The sequence below is a fragment of the Manis pentadactyla genome, chromosome 5 (genome assembly GCF_030020395.1).
Source record: "Manis pentadactyla isolate mManPen7 chromosome 5, mManPen7.hap1, whole genome shotgun sequence".
Classification (NCBI taxonomy): Eukaryota; Metazoa; Chordata; class Mammalia; order Pholidota; family Manidae; genus Manis; species Manis pentadactyla.
The window spans coordinates 84,977,017-84,995,610 of record NC_080023.1 but is presented as its reverse complement, the minus strand read 5'-3'; the positions used below and the strand labels follow the sequence as shown (position 1 = coordinate 84,995,610).

General features: G+C 36.2%; 1 protein-coding gene across 2 annotated transcripts in view; it reads left to right on the top strand.

The window, feature by feature from the left end:
• PPP3CA (protein phosphatase 3 catalytic subunit alpha) overlaps positions 1-9,955 on the top strand; it is a 297,778-nt gene extending 287,823 nt beyond the window's left edge. The window contains exons 12-14 of one of the 2 annotated variants that reach the window (XM_036879171.2): positions 1,147-1,244; positions 4,305-4,334; positions 7,370-9,955. In XM_036879171.2, coding sequence (XP_036735066.2) covers positions 1,147-1,244; positions 4,305-4,334; positions 7,370-7,566 — 325 coding nt within the window. In that variant the 3' untranslated portion in view covers positions 7,567-9,955. The remainder of the gene's footprint in view (positions 1-1,146; positions 1,245-4,304; positions 4,335-7,369) is intronic. The other variant, XM_036879172.2, reaches the window with a different exon arrangement.
• Positions 9,956-18,594: the final 8,639 nt, after the last annotated feature.

Genomic DNA, 18,594 nt, shown 5'->3' with positions numbered 1-18,594 from the left:
AAATTGGGATGTGAATTATGTTTCAGTAAAACTGTTTCTAAAAGAGATGAAGTAATATTATTGTAAGAAGTGGCGCAGTGGAAGCAGTTTGAGGGTAAAGCCCTCAAGATTTGCAGATTTGCTGTGGAGTGGATGTGGATTGAGAAAGGATGAAAGGAATGAAGGGTGATACTTCAGTATAACTGAAAGAGGAAGTTGAAGAAAGATTGCGGAAGTAGCAAGTTTTGGGGAGGAGTTTAGGAATTCTGTTCAAGTCAGGTACTGTCATTAACATGTGAAGTAGGTAGTTGTACTTATTGTAAACATTACATATGTGTGTGTTATAAGCATTTTGTTCTGCCTATGTAGAATTACATTGTCTGCTATGTGGAAAGATATGAGGTTATTTCTATTTCATGATTATTTGATCATTCTGATTTATTGGGAAATTAGAATGATTAACAGTACTGTGATTAATAAATACAATTGCAATAATGATGTACTAAACTTTTAAAACAATTGCCTTATTGAATAATAAAATAATTTTATTATTAGCAAATCAGTGAAGAAAGAGATCGCTGTAAGGCTAGGAAGTTTTGCCAGTGGCTCTCTTAGCTAGTTGTCATTGTTTTGTATGTTTATCATGTAATGTCAAAATTCTTTATTAGTTCCCTGAATGCAACTTATAGTTCCCTAATCCATAGATCAGATTTATTTTTTTAATCTCCATATACTCTTTGGTTTTTTCCCCTAAGTCCAATCAGTTCCATTTACTTCTGCTGAGCCCTGGCTGGAAAACTTGCGTCAGCACTCTCGATGGCTTGTTTTTAACATATTCGTGGGCTTCACAGAGGATGTCCAGCGAATACTGCGTTGTGATGCCTGCTTACAGAATCAAAATTGTTTTCTGTAGCTTCACTACTCAAAAGTTTCTGAAGTTCCATAATGGTGCAACTGTACCCTTTGTCATGGAAGTCACATTATTTCCCTAACTTGTATTATAGGAATGTATAAACAAATATTATTTAAGTAAAAAAAATTCTTGGTGGCCAAGATAGAGGTAAATGTGAGTTCTTATATGTATTTTTTTTTCCCTTCAAGTGTTTTCTCTTTCTTGAAAGAAAAGAAAATTAATGTCTCTCCCCTGACTTCTCTTGTGCCTTCCAGAGAAGAGAGTGAGAGCGTGCTGACGCTGAAAGGCTTGACTCCCACGGGCATGCTCCCCAGCGGGGTGCTTTCTGGAGGGAAGCAAACGCTGCAAAGCGGTAAGCAGGCCAATTGGTGTGGCCGTCCGTGTACCCAGAGCCTCAGAGGCAGCTGGGTCATTAGGTCCCTGATATATTCACCCAATTTATCTCGGTCTTGGTCGTCAGCTCTTCTCAGTTGGAAGAAAGGCTGAAACGCCCCATCAATTTGACTGGTCCTGTCCACCCCTACTAGCTCCCTCATACACCTGGAATGTGGTCTTGAGCAGACCTCTGTGCCCATCCCCTCATTTACATGTTAACCACATATTCAGGCCTTGCTGTAAGAAGACTCATTTAGGTTTCCTGCAGACATGGTCGGTTTGACCACTTTGAGCCAATCAGTTTGCTAAAAACAACTTCATAATTACATTTTTACTAAATGTCCTAGCTCTGTGATTGATAAAAGAAACACACCCATAAATATACACCCATAAGTCTAGAGTTTGGTGGAGAATGGAAGAATATAAAAAAGATGATTTCACTATCTGCTTGAATAGAAATTCGGAGTCATCTAGGTCTTTTCTCTGATTTTGTCCATCCAAAACATAAGAGATTGAGTAGAACCACATCTTGTTTTTGAAAAAGATTTCAAACATTTCCTTTAAGATAGAGATTTTGTATTAAAATGTGTAGCTTTCTGGACAAGAACTGTCCAGTAGAACTTTTTGTGTTGATGGAAATTTCTGTATCGGTACAGAAACCACAGGTAACATAGGGCTGTTGAGCACTTGAAATTTAGCTTTTACAAGTGAGAAACTCCCTTTTTTATTTTATTTAATTTTCAAATTTGATTTAAATAGTCACATGTGGCTAGTGGCTACCATATCAGACAGCTTGGTACTATGTACTCTTTTGCATTTGTTACTTTTGTTACCTATTTTAACTAATACTATCATTAACTAGTCCAATTTTAACAATACTTCATAGAAATTTTTCTATTAAATTAATAGAAAAAAATGAAAACGAAATAAGCTGTAACAATTTCAAAATATCTCAGCCTCTTGCTTATTTTCTTATATCTTTAACTAAATCTTTTTGATGTTTTCTTTTCTATCCCTATTCTTTAATCTGAAAGATTCAGGTATTCTTATGGAAACATTATTTAGACATACCTCTTCCACTCAGAAAGTAATGTTCACCTACATTAATATGATATTGCTAAATGATCACATCCTGGCAACATTTTCTAAAATTTTAAAACATAAACTACACTTTTATTTATATATGAATTTATTCCAAAACTCAATGTATTTGAGTTCCACAAAAAGAAAAAATTCCTAAATGAAGGTAGGAAATTGCATAATGTCAAAGTAAATCCCCCCTTAAATTTATAGCTAGAAGTTATTTTTAAAACTAAAAAAAAAACAAAACAAGATTTTTTTCCACTGAAGTAAACATGCTCTCTAAAAACATTAGCATAAATGGATCATTTATATGCACAATCACCTAACTGATTGAAGTCTGCATAGTTTCTGATAAACACATTTAAGGTACAGCAAGTGCACTTTCAGAAACTTTGGGCCACATTTGCTTTCAAAGGATACATTTAATAATGGGCAATATATATTTCTAGTGTATTGGTGCTGGTGTGGTTCCAGATTTGTTTTGCTTTACTTTTAAACTTAAGTTCTTACAATTCTTTGTTCTGTTTCCAGATTTTCACCTGTATTTTAACTTAGGTTGTTGTTTCCTTTTCTGTTACTTTATTTTAAATCCATTGGTTGGTTGTATTCTGTGTTGAACTGACACACACAAAGATATATACACACATAACAGATATAAGGGTTGGAATCTCATTAGTCCTGAGAATTTGGAAACTCTGTATATATTTTAAACCAAATACATTAATATAATTTCAAATCCATTATCTGATGGCCCTTCAATTTGTCAAAAGGAGAAACTACTTAAGGTTTTATTATTAGCTTTTTTACCATGGCTATAGCCATTTCACAATTTTAGTATAAGGAATTTAGAATGCACTATAAGTAATATTATAGTGCACATTTGGTAGTTGCTCTAGTTTTTAAATCTCAAATTATAAGAGATATGCAAATAAAAGTCAAGGTGTGCAATTTTAATAATAAACACTTTGTAGTTAACTGAGAATTTGTGCATTTTAGCACTTAATTAAGGAAATATCGACTAGTCTTAATAACCTAGAAGGACTCATACACCTGAATAGTGAGAATATAGACCCTAATGTTCTTAAAAAACTTGCTGATAAAGCAATGGGCTTTTAAAGTTTTGCCTCTGTAATATGCTGAGCTTTCAGTATGTAGACTGCCTTTTCTTTAAAATGCTAATGGAATTATTGCTGCTACTGGCATGTTACCACTTGACTGTAACATTTCAAGAATTTTATTTCCAAAAATGGTATTCCAATAAGGAAAATTGACTTTTTAAGTTGGATTGCCTGGCAAAAGAAATCCAGACTATCACACCTGTCCTTTTGCCTTTCTCCCTCACTGCCCTAAACTGCTTGGTGTTTGTCTCTGAAGAGTTCCATGCATTATCAATTCAGAAACATCAATTTTATTCTTCCTCCAAATTTGCGCGCGCGTGTGCGCGCGCACACACACACACACACACCACCCCCCCCCCCCCACACACACACACACCACCACCCTGCTTTGCTTTCCATTGCTTTAGGAAACCATGCTTCAGGCTCTATCATTTTGTCTGACATTTTAAAACTGTGAATCACCAAACACGGTAGTGGCTTTATCCGACTGTGTGTAAGTTCAATACATTTGAGATTGACCTACTCCCTTACTGATTCAAAGTGAAAGAAATCTTCCCTGAATGTTTTCCTAAGGATTGATCAGTCATTTGTTTAGTAAGCAAAAACCAAAGCAGTTCACTCAGATAGGTGTATTCAGCTCATCAAGTAAACTCATCATTCTTTCTGGTGTTTTTTTCTTTCTTTTTGTCATTTCTGTTTTGTTGTTTATGCCAGAACCAGCACTTTCAGGAACATTAGTTCTCTTAGCTCCCTTGATCGTCACTGATTTGTGCTTAGAGTTAAAAATCCTCTGCTCATTTTTCTCATTCATTTTACACCCCCTTTCTTCTCTTCAGCTACTGTTGAGGCTATTGAGGCTGATGAAGGTAAATTGGCCAGTCCCCTTTCTGTTGTATCTGCAACAGACAAGGGCTCTGCTGGGTGTATTCATTTTTTTTTTTTTTTTTTTTTTTTTTGCTGTAGCTTGTACAGAGTGTGTGGGTGTTGGGCTAACAGTTGTGGCTCAGTATTAACCAAAATGTTCTTGCTTTAAAGGGGAAAATGTCCTTTTATGGTTTGTTTGTTTGTTTTTTTTCTCTTAAAGCTATGTTTGACTTTGTATACAATGAGCCTAATCTAATCACAGAAAACACAAGGATTATATATCTTGAACAGTGTGGGGTGGGGGGTTATGGCAGCTGTTTTGACCAATTGCACAAAATACATTCTTTGAGTGGAATATGTCCCTCCCTCAAATCACTTTCAGTCAGCACTAAAAAGAAGAGAAGAAAAATAACTTTATTAACTCTAGTCTTCAGAATTTTCTAGAAAAAAATAATGTTCATTTGAATAAAGCTTTGTTGAAGTTCAACACTAATTTGTGTCTCTATAAAAATAACATGAGACAGCTGTGTATGAGATAAACAGTTCTGCTAGTCTTATCAAATTTTAATTTACTGGTATTTGTAGGACCTTTAATACCAGCAAAATATTATAAAGAGGTCAAAAATATTTAGTGGTGATATAAGTGGCTGGTAACAAGAATAGTGAATATTGAGTCATCCACTTAATTGATCATTTACTGAGTGTCTGCTCTGTGTCAGTCACTGTGCTGGGGGCTGCAGGGAGGTCAGGAAGTGTGCCTCATTGTATCCCAGCACTCCTCAAAGACAATAGAGATGACCCTGTGGCAATTACCTTTGAATCAAGCTGTTTAAATATATATAGTTATGAGAGAACTACATATCAAAATAGCTTTTAATATACACACCATACCCTCTGGCAATTTTAAAAAGAATAATTTGAAGTTCCCCTTTAAAACAAAAGTATTCAGTTGTATTTTGTTCTTGCAAGGTAACTCTTATTTTTCCCAAAATTGTGTGCATATGGTCCTTTGATATGATATAAAAAGTGCCACGTTAGACTCTTTAATTTGTACATGATTTGGATATGGTAGGGGAAATGATAGCACTGTAAGAGAAAATACAACTGCTTCCTAAATAGCAGTGAACAAACTGCTATTTATGTGGGAATTCTCTATTCCTCTTGGCAAATTCTAATCTGCAGTGTGCATTCTTGTTGATAGTTTGGCTGTTTTCTGTGGTTTCTGTGACTCTGTGTTGTGTTAAGTATACTACCAATGTAAATTGCTAATATCCATTGTCTGACCAGCAACTACAGCAGAGCACATTTTTCCATACCAGGACAGACAAAAACAATTAGAAATGGAGCCCCATTCTAGGCATTCCCGTTGTTCTCGCTAGATTACGAATTTCTGTGCTCCCACCCTATTGGTTTTTAAAACCTAGAGATTCCACTTTTACCATTTAAATTAATAAAATCGCTTCATAAATTATCATAACAAATTTTTTATATTTATTAATTATGATGAAATGATATTCACAGTACGTTAGAAAAAGAATAGAGTACTACTTTGTGCCACTATTTTGTCCCTTAAAATAACTGAGTTAGTTTTCAGGGTGGGTGTTCATTAGACAGATCTATTATTTGCAGTTTATTCCTAAATTAGAGAAGAATTAAGAAGCTTTGCTTTGGGCCTTGGTCTCTCCCCATTTCCCTGTCTTTTACTCTTACAGTTGACTAATCACCATTATGTTAATCTTCAAAATGCAAAGAGGGGACAAACTATTTCTCATCGTTTAATAAGTTTGATAGCAACTGTGTTTATCTTTTAAGAATCTCATCCATACCACTGAAAGGCACTGCATATTTGTATAAGACTGGCTGGCAAAGTTTCAGCTTGAAACTGCTTTCCTTTTTTTCCCCAAATAAGGCAGGGAGGGTAAATGTACCATGCAGTTGTCCTTGATCAGCCATGGAGATACAGTCCAATTCAGCATTTATGTACTTCATTTTCAGCTCGTGGGTTGGTGCACCCACTGAAGAAATCATTATGTTTCTTGCTCAAATGCCTTATCTATCTCTGGAGCACACTAAGGGTTAATGAAAAAAATCAAATATCCATGCTTCCCCTTTTGAGAATTCCATGTTTCCATTGAATAGGGCCAAAACCAGTCCTATTCACTTTTGTTAAAAGTTGTCAAAGGCATGTTCCCTTGTTATTCTTGAACCATCACTTACATCTACACTGATTAACTAATAGTAGAAAGAGTTTTTCTTTGATTTAGGCAGTAATGGATACCAGATGAACATCAGTTTGACCTGTTCACTGCTGAGGTCAGATCATGTTTTTCTGCTTAGTGAGCTGATCTTCATTTTTCTAACTTTCACTTACCTTGTCGCCCACTCCACATACTTCCAAAGTTGAGTGAGAAGCAGGAGTTTATAATTGCATTTTTCTTCCTGCCACCATTCAGTTGTTTGCCAAGAAAGTCTTTCTGGGACTCTAAGATGGCATGGAAATGCACCAGAGTTAATTCTTTTTATAACTCCTTTTAGCTTCTGCTCTATAGGCTTTCTTAGATTTTTACACATAGCTACTTCAGTGATTCTGTTGAATTTTCTGTTACTAGCGCAATGGAGTAGTCAAAGCAGGGCTACAGCCTGTCTAGATTACGGGGTTTGATGCAGTCATCATGATGTGGCCAGTATTTGGTGCTGGGTCTAGAGGACTGTTCCCGGTAGCAACTTTTCTCTTTACATATCCACTTCGGATTTCATTGACCTAAACTTTTCACGAAGACAAGGGAAATGTTTACATCTTACTACCTTGAAGAGGACATTTTGGTTGGCAAGAGACATTGGCTGTCCTCAGACCTTTCGGTCATCCTCAAGTATGGTAAGGAGTCTGTCGTGTCGTGTTCAGGTCCCGTCATCTTGTTCTCTACTAGAGGATTCCCTCCCTCACCGCGAATCTCTAACATCATCTGACGCAACATCTGTGCCCTTTGTTTTCCTCTGGCTAACCTAATTTTTCTTTTTTAAATGATTTTCTGTTTAGCTATCAAAGGATTTTCACCACAGCATAAGATCACTAGCTTCGAGGAGGCCAAGGGCTTAGACCGAATTAATGAGAGGATGCCGCCTCGCAGAGATGCCATGCCCTCCGACGCCAACCTTAACTCCATCAACAAGGCTCTCGCCTCAGAGACTAACGGCACAGACAGCAATGGCAGTAATAGCAGTAATATTCAGTGACCACTTCCCGCCAGGGCGTGATGGGGATTGCTGCACAGAGCAGTGGGATGTTCTTGCCTCTGATGGTAGTGTCTTTGCTCTGGGGGCCAGGAATTGGATTCAGTTTACACTATCATTAAAAAAGAGGGAGAGAGATAATAAACTATATTTTGGTGGGGATGGTGATTAAACACCTCTTTTGGGTATGCCTTTTCAAAATGCTTATTTGGAAAAAAATTTAAAAGGAAGCTAATGCTAGTATATACTGCAATGTTAGGTGAGTGAACATGTTTTCCTACTGCATTGGGGACTTCTTGATAGGTTAATGAAAGGTCTTTTATTATTATGTTACTGGACATGAAAACTTTGTCTAATTTCTTACTCTATTGTACGTTTACAGTTGCAGCACTAAAAATGGATGACATCAAACATTTTTAACAAAATGATGTACAAACTAAATAAGGACTATTTATTGATAATGTTTTGCTACTCTTGTCAGACAATGGCTATAAAATGAATTAGGCAGTCTTAAAAAAAAAAACAGAAAAAGAAAAAAAAAAAAAGAATGTTGCAAATTTGTTAAAATGCCAAAAAGGACAGTTTAATTTTGTACAGATTATGCTTACCTCAGGTTTCTTTAGTGTGCTTGAATGCCCTTCTTTCCAGATAACATTCATCTTATTAATTTAGCAATGAATATCTTTTTTTTCCTTTTCTCTAAGTTTTAAAAAAACTGGAATAATTACATCTATCTTTTTTTTTTTTTGCTGTTTATATTTAGGGGTTTTTGTTGATAAATCAAGTCTTGGTTGTGGCTTGCTGAATTAAATATTTATGAGTGGTGCATTTTTAAGTATAGTGAACAAGACACCATATTAAGTACAGTGATAAAGCATCTATATTCTGTAAAAAAAAAAACTCTGCCTATGCATGTTTTTTAAGAAAAAAAAAATGGCTGTATCGGCCTGTATGGGACTGTACTGCGCTTAGTGGTCTGACATATACTGGAAATGTATGTATACTGGCTTACTTTATATTCTCTAAAATGCTTAATGCCTTTGAAATTTTGTAATCAAAAAAGCTTTGAAAAAATCTAAAGGGGAGAGTATTCTTAAAAGTTTTTAACATAAGCTTGTCAGTGCACACATAGATGGTTAGCATGTTTAGCAAACCTTGTGAAATTTAAATAAGTTTGTAGTTACATGTGAAATTCTAAATGCATGGTAACTGTTAATGTCATGATGGTTTAGTTACTTTGTTCTGTTCTGTCATGTGCCACAAAATATGTACTTTTTTCACTTTTTTCCCTTTGTATATCAGTTACGGGTTACAACTGGTTCATTCTGAAAACAACAACAAAAGTCCATTCATATTTTTTAACAATTGTATAAGTGCCCAAGTAATTCACTACAGCCTAAAGCCTTGCCTTTGTAATTTGACTTCTGAAATGTTGGCAATCAAAGCATGCACTTGTAACAATGAAAAAGAAAAAGCATTTTATATTACTACTCAATAAAATGTGCATGAACTTAAAGAACTCTCATCCTTTCCCTGAGTCTGCTGAAGGGATTCACGTGCACAACCACCATGCCGTCTTCTAGGTGCTGGGCCCACCACCGCGCAACACAGATCTCCTGAACAGGCTTCTCCAGGGCCTCGTGATCTAAGGTGTGGTGCCTACTTCCGTTGTAAGAATCTTGGTGGATTTGTGTCCCAAATCAGAACAAGAGAAATATATTTAAAAAGCAAATGCCATCTTCTGGCTCCCACAAGTGTGGGAGCCAGTTAAGAAATCAGAGCATTTCTTTTTATTGAAAAACAAAAATTGTTATCAGGTTGTTTCAGTTGTACTGGATGCCCTACCTGCTAAGGCAGAAAGAACTAAGCTCCTAAGTGAATTGTCATCACAGAAGAGAGTTGCATTTGTATTGATACAAAATTTGTATACCGGCGCTTCAGCTAATAGCTAATCACCAATCACCTGAAGATTTAAGATACACCAAATTTCAGTTTGTTTCTAACATTGTTCATTTTTGGTGCACTTTGTTTTATGTAATAAAGTATGCCTGTTATAGTAAATAATAAGACTATGGAAATTAGTGATATAATATACCAAAACAAAGATGTTCTAGATACATTCTCTGACAAAGACTATCCTAAACTTATTTTAATGAATCCAAACATTTTTTCCTGTGGATATTTTTCCATCTTAAACAAATGACATCCAAGGAAAATATTTACATGCAACTTACTAGATGATGTGAAAGAAATGGTAATTCTGGTACCAAGGTGTTTCTTTTCTTTCTATAACTGCAGAGAAAAAAAGTTTCGTTTTTTGGATTCCTTTCTTTTACAAATTGTGCTGAGGCAACTATGGCATAGAAATAAACATTTGACATTAAAATAAGCAGTTGATGTGAGTATTGCTTGGTCTTTCTGGTCAGAAGTTAGGAACGTCATACTGTGTGTTTTTGCATAATAATTCAGTCTATCAAAGAAACTGATGTAGAACTGAAGTTATTTTTTCACAGGGAATAACATGGCCAGATCATCGGTTGTGAGGTCTGTCTCCTGTCCTGTTGGAGAAACTGTTGAACTCTTGAGCTGCTCATGCCAGTGAATCTTTGCCTGTAACTAAGACATACACACACACACACACACATAACAGAAACAACCTCCTGCCCCCTCCTCTACCCTCTCCCAAGGTAACTTACCTCTCAGTGGGTCCAAACTCAGTGCTGAGTTTTCATCTAGCTTTTCAGGGCTTAAGGGCCAGCTTTGAACCTAGATCAACAGTTTTTCTTATCTAAAATATCCTCTACATATATTCTTATAAAAATTTTTTTTGAAGAAATGAAAGAAACATCTTCATGGGCTGAACTTGTATGATGAGGGGAGGGTGAAGGAACATCCCTGTGCATTGACAATGGTATGTCTTAGTGCCATGTGTCCAAGTGGAATTATCTTATGGCATCAGCCCCAACAGTGTCCTGGTGACACTGAAGCCCCTAGAATGATCTTGTCCTGAAACATTTCTTTCCTTCCCACCCCCACTACATCATGTGAAATAATAAACTCTAGTATACACCCATATTTCCACAGAGAAGCCAGGCACCCCCATGCAGCACCACAGAGGACAGTGGGAAAGGCCTTACCTGAGTGTCTCACACTTTCCCTTGACTACTTCATGTCTCCCACTCCCTGGATCTTGTCACATTCTGTTTGAATCAGGGACCTTTCAGCTTGCCCTGCCTGAGTGCCTTCATTTCTTCAATACTGGAAGTCCCTTGAGTTGGATAAATCTGAGATTCCCAAACTAAACATACTTCCTTTTCCCTTGGTATGTGGCCTTCCACTTCATTCATTACATAAATGTTGAGCCTTTTTTATGTTCCTCTCACTGACCTAGGTTCTTATTTTAAAAAAAAAAAAAAAAATACCAGGCAATCTTGACAGCATATCAGTTTTCATTATGTTAAATGTGAACATTCCATCAAAAAGTGAGTCGCTGTCTGGCTTAACACTGAACTGATTTTTAATGCTATTTTTACTATTTCATAGATATTCCTTTTGTATATATTTTAAGGTAATACTAACCAGAAAAGCCTCCAAAGAGGCCCTTTCATGATACATTTATTTTTTTTAAGAAAAGCATTGGTAGTAATGGGAGGCAAGAAGTAGCAAAAGAAATATTGTACCTATTTCTGGTGGTCATATTTTTAAGAGACAACACTTACACATTGGAATGCTTGTGGCAGAATGGCCACAATCTTTCCAGGCAAGAGAGTCTATTTTTAGGAAAGATTGAAGAAAACTAAAAGTTAATAGAAGAAGAGATGATAGCTATATTGACTTGGTTATTCCAAAAGACCTTTCATAAATCAGAGACACCTGCTTATTATAAAGAAGAAGTTGCAAATGAATGAGACTGTTTAAGCAGAGAGTAGTCGACTGCAGGAGAATGTGGATGCCTCCCCTCACTGGAAGTATTAAAATCTAGGCAGGCTCCGCCCATCACCACAAACATCTCCTGCACGACGAGGCATAGAAGGAGCTACACTAGGCATGGTAGAAAAGGCTCTCTTCAAAGATAATATAGAAGTTAGCCTTCAAAAGCAAGATTTTAAATATCTATTCCATTACTCCATCTCTTGGGAACAAAGAACTTTGATTTGCACACTTTCCCAGAACCCTGTGTTTACAGGAATAGTGCCATGGAGCTGAGCTTTCTGCATCAACCAAAGCAGCCCTTTTATCTGTTTTGCACTTAAAAGATACCAGCTGAGAAGGGTTGCCACTAGATTAACAAAGCTCAAAACTATTGTAAAATAGTCGTTCAGAACAAAGTTGACTTAAACTCCAGTTCTAAGGCATTCCTGGCAAGTTATATTTTGAAATCAATTGGTACCCAGTGCTGGGGCATCAGGTTTCTTCTCAGCAGCTCCATGTCATCTATAGGACTAAATTCAGCTTCAAGGTGGCATGCAAGGCCATTCATGATGTGAGGCTCACCAGTTTAACCTGCCTCCGCTTTCTCAGCCTGACCCTGAGCTTCAGGCATGCCAGACATTTAATAATGCTCAGAAAACACATGATCCCCTTAAGCCTCTGAATCTTTATTCACACATCTTCTATGCAGAATGACCTCTCTTTTGCACATGTCAAATTTGCCTTAAATACTCAGACGAGGCATTTCCTCCTCCTCCTAAGTGCATAGTATCCTGTACTACCTCTATTTCAGCACTTAATACACTGTATAATTGTTTATTGTCTTTGGCACCTCCATGAGAATTGTTGCTTATCTTTGTTTTCTCAACATGTAGGAGTGCCTGGCATAATGTTTCTTGGAAGAAGGGCAAATAGGGAAAGAAAACAAAAATATTATCAGCATGGTCTTGTGATGTGGGCTACCCCAGAGTCCAAATGGCAAACCTGTTTTGGAGAACCGATGAAGAATTTACCCCAGTCCAGTATTTCCCACTCGGCCTCATAAGAATCTCCTGGGGCCTGAAGGTCTAGAATGAAGCCCACATTTTAATAAGCATCCACCAAAATTCTTATGATCAGACAAGTTTGAGAAATCATGTCATAGTTTATTTCTACAGCAAATTTAAAATTCAGTCCTGTATTTCCAATTCAACAGATTATCTAGCATGGACAAATAGTTTACTGCTTACCATTGCTACTATACAGAATTGTGCATAATGAATTTAATTTTTGTTTAGGGTGGCTTAATGAATATGAATTTAAATGAAAACATTGGATTATTTAAGTATTTATGTAAACCTTAATATTCACTGCTAGATAGGTTATAGGGAGGACACAGTAGCCTTTTTGAGTTTATAGGAAAGGAGATTAGGATGGTAAAGTATATGGACACTCCTCTGGGAAAAAGTCTCATGTGTCTTGAAGAGAATAAAATGCTTTCATATTGAAAAGATTATTTCTTTGACATCACTCCCCCACTACACCAACCTCACCTACTACCACCAGCTGTAATTTGTTCAAAAATGCCTTTCAATGTATCTACAGCACAGTTTATCTTCAAGAATCTCATCATGTAGCTGAGGTTTTACCACGAGAAAGTCATTCCTTTGGGTTCAACAGCACTTTCTCCAAAAGTCCTTTATTAAACATACATGTTACAGGAGGAAACCACAGCTGTTGTCAGTTGGTAACATCTTAGAGAGAACTCAACACAATTGCAACAGGGCAGACCAAAAAGCCTAATAAAGATGCGTGTTTATCGAGAGGGGAAGGTCACAGCTGGAGCCTGGGACAGCGCATGGGACCGCTAGTAGGAGCTTGGCCCTCAGAGAAGAGGCCTCTCGTGTGATAAGCTGGCACATTCACTGTGTAACTTTCTGTTTAGGCATGTGCCAGCAGAGAGGAGAATATAATGAAATTGAAGACACGATCTCTCCTCTCACAATATGCAATAACAGGGAAAATAAAGCAGTTTTGTGCCACAAGTGCTCATGGCTGCAGAGGACGTTCACAGCTTCCAGCATCACTTCTCTGCACAACACTGACTCCCGGGAAATACCACCAAATTAACGTATAAATAAAGCAAAGCTGAATTGATTTCTTACTGTAGTCATGTAACCACTACCTTGGTAGAGTCACAGTAAATCTAGATGTAGCAATGGAAAAGCGTAATATTTATGAGAGCTTTTCTGGTTAAGATGAATGTTTCCATGCAGGAGACTGATAAGGAGTAGACAAAGTTTAAGACGTTTAACATTGGAAGAAACCGCAAGGGGAGAGTTATTAAGTGAATTTTGAAACACAAGCAAAAATATGTGGCTTGAAATAATGACTTTTTTTGGTCTCTAGGTATTTTGAGTTATATATGACAATTGAAAGCAAAATCATAAAATTAGAAGATGCTGATGATAGATACAAAAAAAGACCCAAGTAAATGAGACGCATGCTGCGTTCATGGATTAGAGAACTCAATATACTTAGGAAGACATCAGTTCGTCTCAGTGAATCAATAAACTTAATGCAATCCAATCACAACTGTTGCAGTATCTTCTAAAAGATATTGATAAGTTGATTTAAAAACTATACTGAAAGAAGAAAGAGTTAGGGCAGCCAAAACAGTTTTGGTAAAGTCAGAGTTAGAGAGTTTATACCACCCGATTTTAAAATTTACTCTAAATTAACAGTAATTAAAATCATGTGGTATTGATGAATGGATAGAAGAACAGAAGAGTCAGAAATAGACCCACACAAATGGTTGACTGAGAAGTGTTCAGACAATCCAATGAAGAAAGGACAATTTTTCAGCAAATCATGCTGGAACAATTGATGAGCCAGTGGCAAAAAAAAAGAAAAAAAAAGAACTCAACCTTCACACTTTATACAAAAGTTAACTCAAAATGGATCATAGACTCAAATTTTAAAACACAAAGCATAAACTCTAGCTGAAAACAGAATATTTTATGGTCTTGAGTTAGGCAAAGATTTCATATGTAAGATACTAAAAGGACAAGTTATATAAGAAAAAAATGATAAATTGGACTTCATCAAAATTATAATGGTTTTGCTTTGCAAAGGGTGTCTGTTAAGAAAATGAAAGGGCAAACAATCTGAGAGAAAATATTTTCAAATCACATCTGTATCAAGCAACTCATATACAGAATATATACAAATCTCTCCAAATAAGCAGACAAACCAATAAAAAATGAGCAAACAATTTGAACAGACACACCAAATATGTGGCAAATAAACACATGAAAATGTGCCCAACATCATTAGTCACTAGGAAAATATAACGTCACAATGAGATAGCACTTTATGGCTATTTGAATGACAACACGAACACACACACACACACACACACACACACACACACACACACACACAGTTGATTTTTGTCACACCGGAGGAACTCCACCTTAAAAAAAACCCAGTCCTATAAACGGAACTCCAAGCAATCCTGCCCAACCTTTGCCTTACAAGAAGACCTTTGCCTTACGAGAATCAGAATCCTTATGATCCTGGTCAGGAAATAGATCTGCCCTCTGCCTCAGAAGGAGCAGCTATCTCTACCTTAGAGAACAGCCTTGACATTATCATAGCAAAAAGTCTCAAAATAATAGTATGAACAAAAGCTGTCACAAGACATACACAAAAGCAATGGAGGAGAATTGACCGCCAGCAGTAGTCAGTCTCAAAAAATTACATGTTATGATTCTAGTTATTTGACATTCTAGAAAAAGCAAAGACAAGTTAAAGAGATCAGTGGTTCTCAGGGGTTGTAGGATGGGGGCAAGAGTTAGTCAAAATGAGGGAATTTTTTTGGTATGATGGAACTGTTCTTTGACCTGATTGTGGTAGTTCTTATGTGAATCAATATATGTATTAAAACTCAGAACTGTACCTCAAAACAAAAGCTAATTTTACTATATGTAAATTAAGGTACTTAGAAATTAACACAGTTTTCTTCATTTTTTCTTATTGACCTATAATTGACACTATAACAATTAGTATTAGTTTTAGTATTAGTTTTAGGTGTACAACATAATGATTTGAGATCTATATGCATCAGAATGATTACCACAATAAGTTTAGATAACATCCATCGCCATACATAGTTACATTTTTTGATAAATAAGATGAATAAGTTCTGAAGATCTAATGTATAACATAGTCACTATAGTTGATGACATACTGTAAAATTGAAATTTTCTCAGCCAGTAAAACTTAAATGTTCTCACCAAAAAGTAAAAAAGGTAAAATATGTGGAGGTGATGATGAATGTATTTGGATGTGTTGATTACTTATGTGGGGGGAATCCTTTTACAGTTTATATGCATATTAATTTATCATGATGTATGACTTAAATATGTTACAATTTTATATATCAATTTACCTCAATAAAGCTAAAAAAGAAATAATAGTACAAACATATTATTTATAAATATGGAGTACATACCAGAATAAACAGCTAACAATTGAAAATAATTCTCTCTAAAGAGCAAGGATTAAGGGCTGGAAGACATAAGTGTAGAAATCTCACTTACATTGAAAGCCTTTTAGAAGTACTTGAATTTTTAGAGCCCTGCATATGTTTTAATCAGATATTTAAGAAAGAAAGACTGAAAGCCAAAAATAGCTAAAAATCCTTTTATCACACCAAAATATTGGTAATGTCATAATTAATAATATATTTTCTAGAAGGCTCAAAATGGTATCAATGCAAATACTCTTTAAAAAAGAAGTGTGATAATCTAAGAATAGATATAATTCCCCTACATAAGAAGAGAAGAAGGCTTGAAGAGATTAAGATTCTTATTTGTATTATATTTTCTGTTTCTGTTTTTAAAAAATTAACAAAAATCAAATATTAATAAACAAAGAATGCTTGTTATACACAAAGAGAGCATTGGGTTCGAAAGAGTTACAAATCACTGTTCTAACGATTCCTTCTATTTCAAGTCCACTAATGGTTTCTGAAATGCTGCTTCCATTGAAGGGATCAGTGGTCAGAGGCAGCCTGGTATGAACTGTTTACACAAGCTTAGGAAAGTTCATGTACACACATCCACAGGAAACACACACAATAAAGTCTTTGAGAATTAGAAGACAAACATTAGCCTTTTAATGCCTGGTTCTGACATTTGCTCAATTTAAGGGGAGTTAGTCTTCAGGGGAAATGATTCTCCAATTGTGCCAACTTTCAATTACTTTCAACAACCAATTACACGATCTATTTCTCTAAAAGATAAAGTTTTGACCTGACCTCCTTGCCTGAATCAGAAGACCAGACTTTTCCTGCCAGTATTCAGGCATTTTTCATTTTTGGAATGACATGGAATGCTATATTACACCTGACCTCTTTTCCCACCACAAACCAGGCCATCTGTGCTGAAACTGTTCTTTTCCTCTCAGTTTTCATTTCTTTTCCAATATTCTTTTTCTCCTGGCAGGACATTGCCACTTTAGATCCTCTCAGATCCTATCCCAAGGAAACCCTGATGCTTTGAGGAACCTGCTTAGAAGGGTGGTTAATTTAATTTTATTACAAATGTTTTGACCTGCTATTACCAAGGCTTTTTGAAAGGAGTAGATATTGTGTGTAAATTAAGCCACTTAGGTGTGAATAAGTATACTAGCCAAAAAAAAAGGAATGTTGCTGGGTTTAATTTAGCACATAAATCTAACTTCTCATCTATGACTTGTTTTACAATCACAGTGATTAAAGCAATTTCCTCAAGCTTGTTGGTTCTTGAAAAAAGGAATAGAAAAAAATTAATTATCCTACTGCACTTGGGCAGTCACCTAAAAGCACAAAGCTAACTGTTCTTGCTCCTAGAGGCTTCTCCCAAATTTAACGTTTTGATTTTCTTCTAGGTTCCCCCTTGGGGTCAGCTTCCAATCCAGCCTTCCCACAGCTCTGCCACACCAGCCCTTACAGCCCACTGTACTCCATGCTCACACTTTCTGTGTGATGCCCTTTTGCAGGTGTAAGCTGACATGCTATTGTGTTCTTTTGTCATTCCGTTATTTTGGTTCTTTATATGTTCACACGTACATGTTTATTAAACATAGCACACTTTTGGCTACAACGATTTTGGCTACAAGTACAAACACAAATAGAATTTTGAGTACAATTACAAACACATAATTGCTCATATGACCAGCTATGATGAGGCCCCATTCTTCTAATGACAAAAGTTTGGTATCTGAAGACAAGCAAAGCAGTAATGAAAGTGGAGCTCCAGGTGTACGACTTTGCCTTCTAATCTCACTGCTCTGAGGGAGAGACTGGAGCAAGTCAATTTCAACAGGAAAGTAGAATACATCCTTGGAGACTGAAATTGAAAGAGTGGTGAATTCCTGGCATATTTCTCACAAAAATCCACAGTCAAATGAACAAGTGGGACTATATTAAGCTGAAAAGCTTCTGTACAGCAAAAGACACCATCAATAGAACAAGAAGGATCCCTACAGTATGGGAGAATATATTTGAAAATGACACATCCGATAAAGGCTTGACGTCCAGAATATATAAGGAGCTCACACGCCTCAACAAACAAAAAACAAATAACCCAATTAAAAAATGGGCAGAGGAACTGAACAGACAGTTCTCCAAAAAATAAATACAGATGGCCAACAGACACATGAAAAGATGCTCCACATCACTAATTATCAGAGAAATGCAAATTAAAACTACAATGAGGTATCACCTCACACCAGTAAGGATGGCTGCCATTCAAAAGACAAACAACAACAAATGTTGGCGAGGCTGTGGAGAAAGGGGAACCCTCTTACACTGCTGGTGGGAATGTAAGTTAGTTCAACCATTGTGGAAAGCAGTATGGAGGTACATCAAAATGCTCAAAACAGACTTACCATTTGACCCAGGAATTGCACTCCTAGGAATTTACCCTAAGAACACAGCAATCAAGTTTGAGAAAGACAGATGCACCCCTATGTTTATTGCAGCACTATTTACAATAGCCAAGAATTGGAAGCAACCTAAATGTCCATCAATAGATGAATGGATAAAGAAGATGTGGTACATATACACAATGGAAT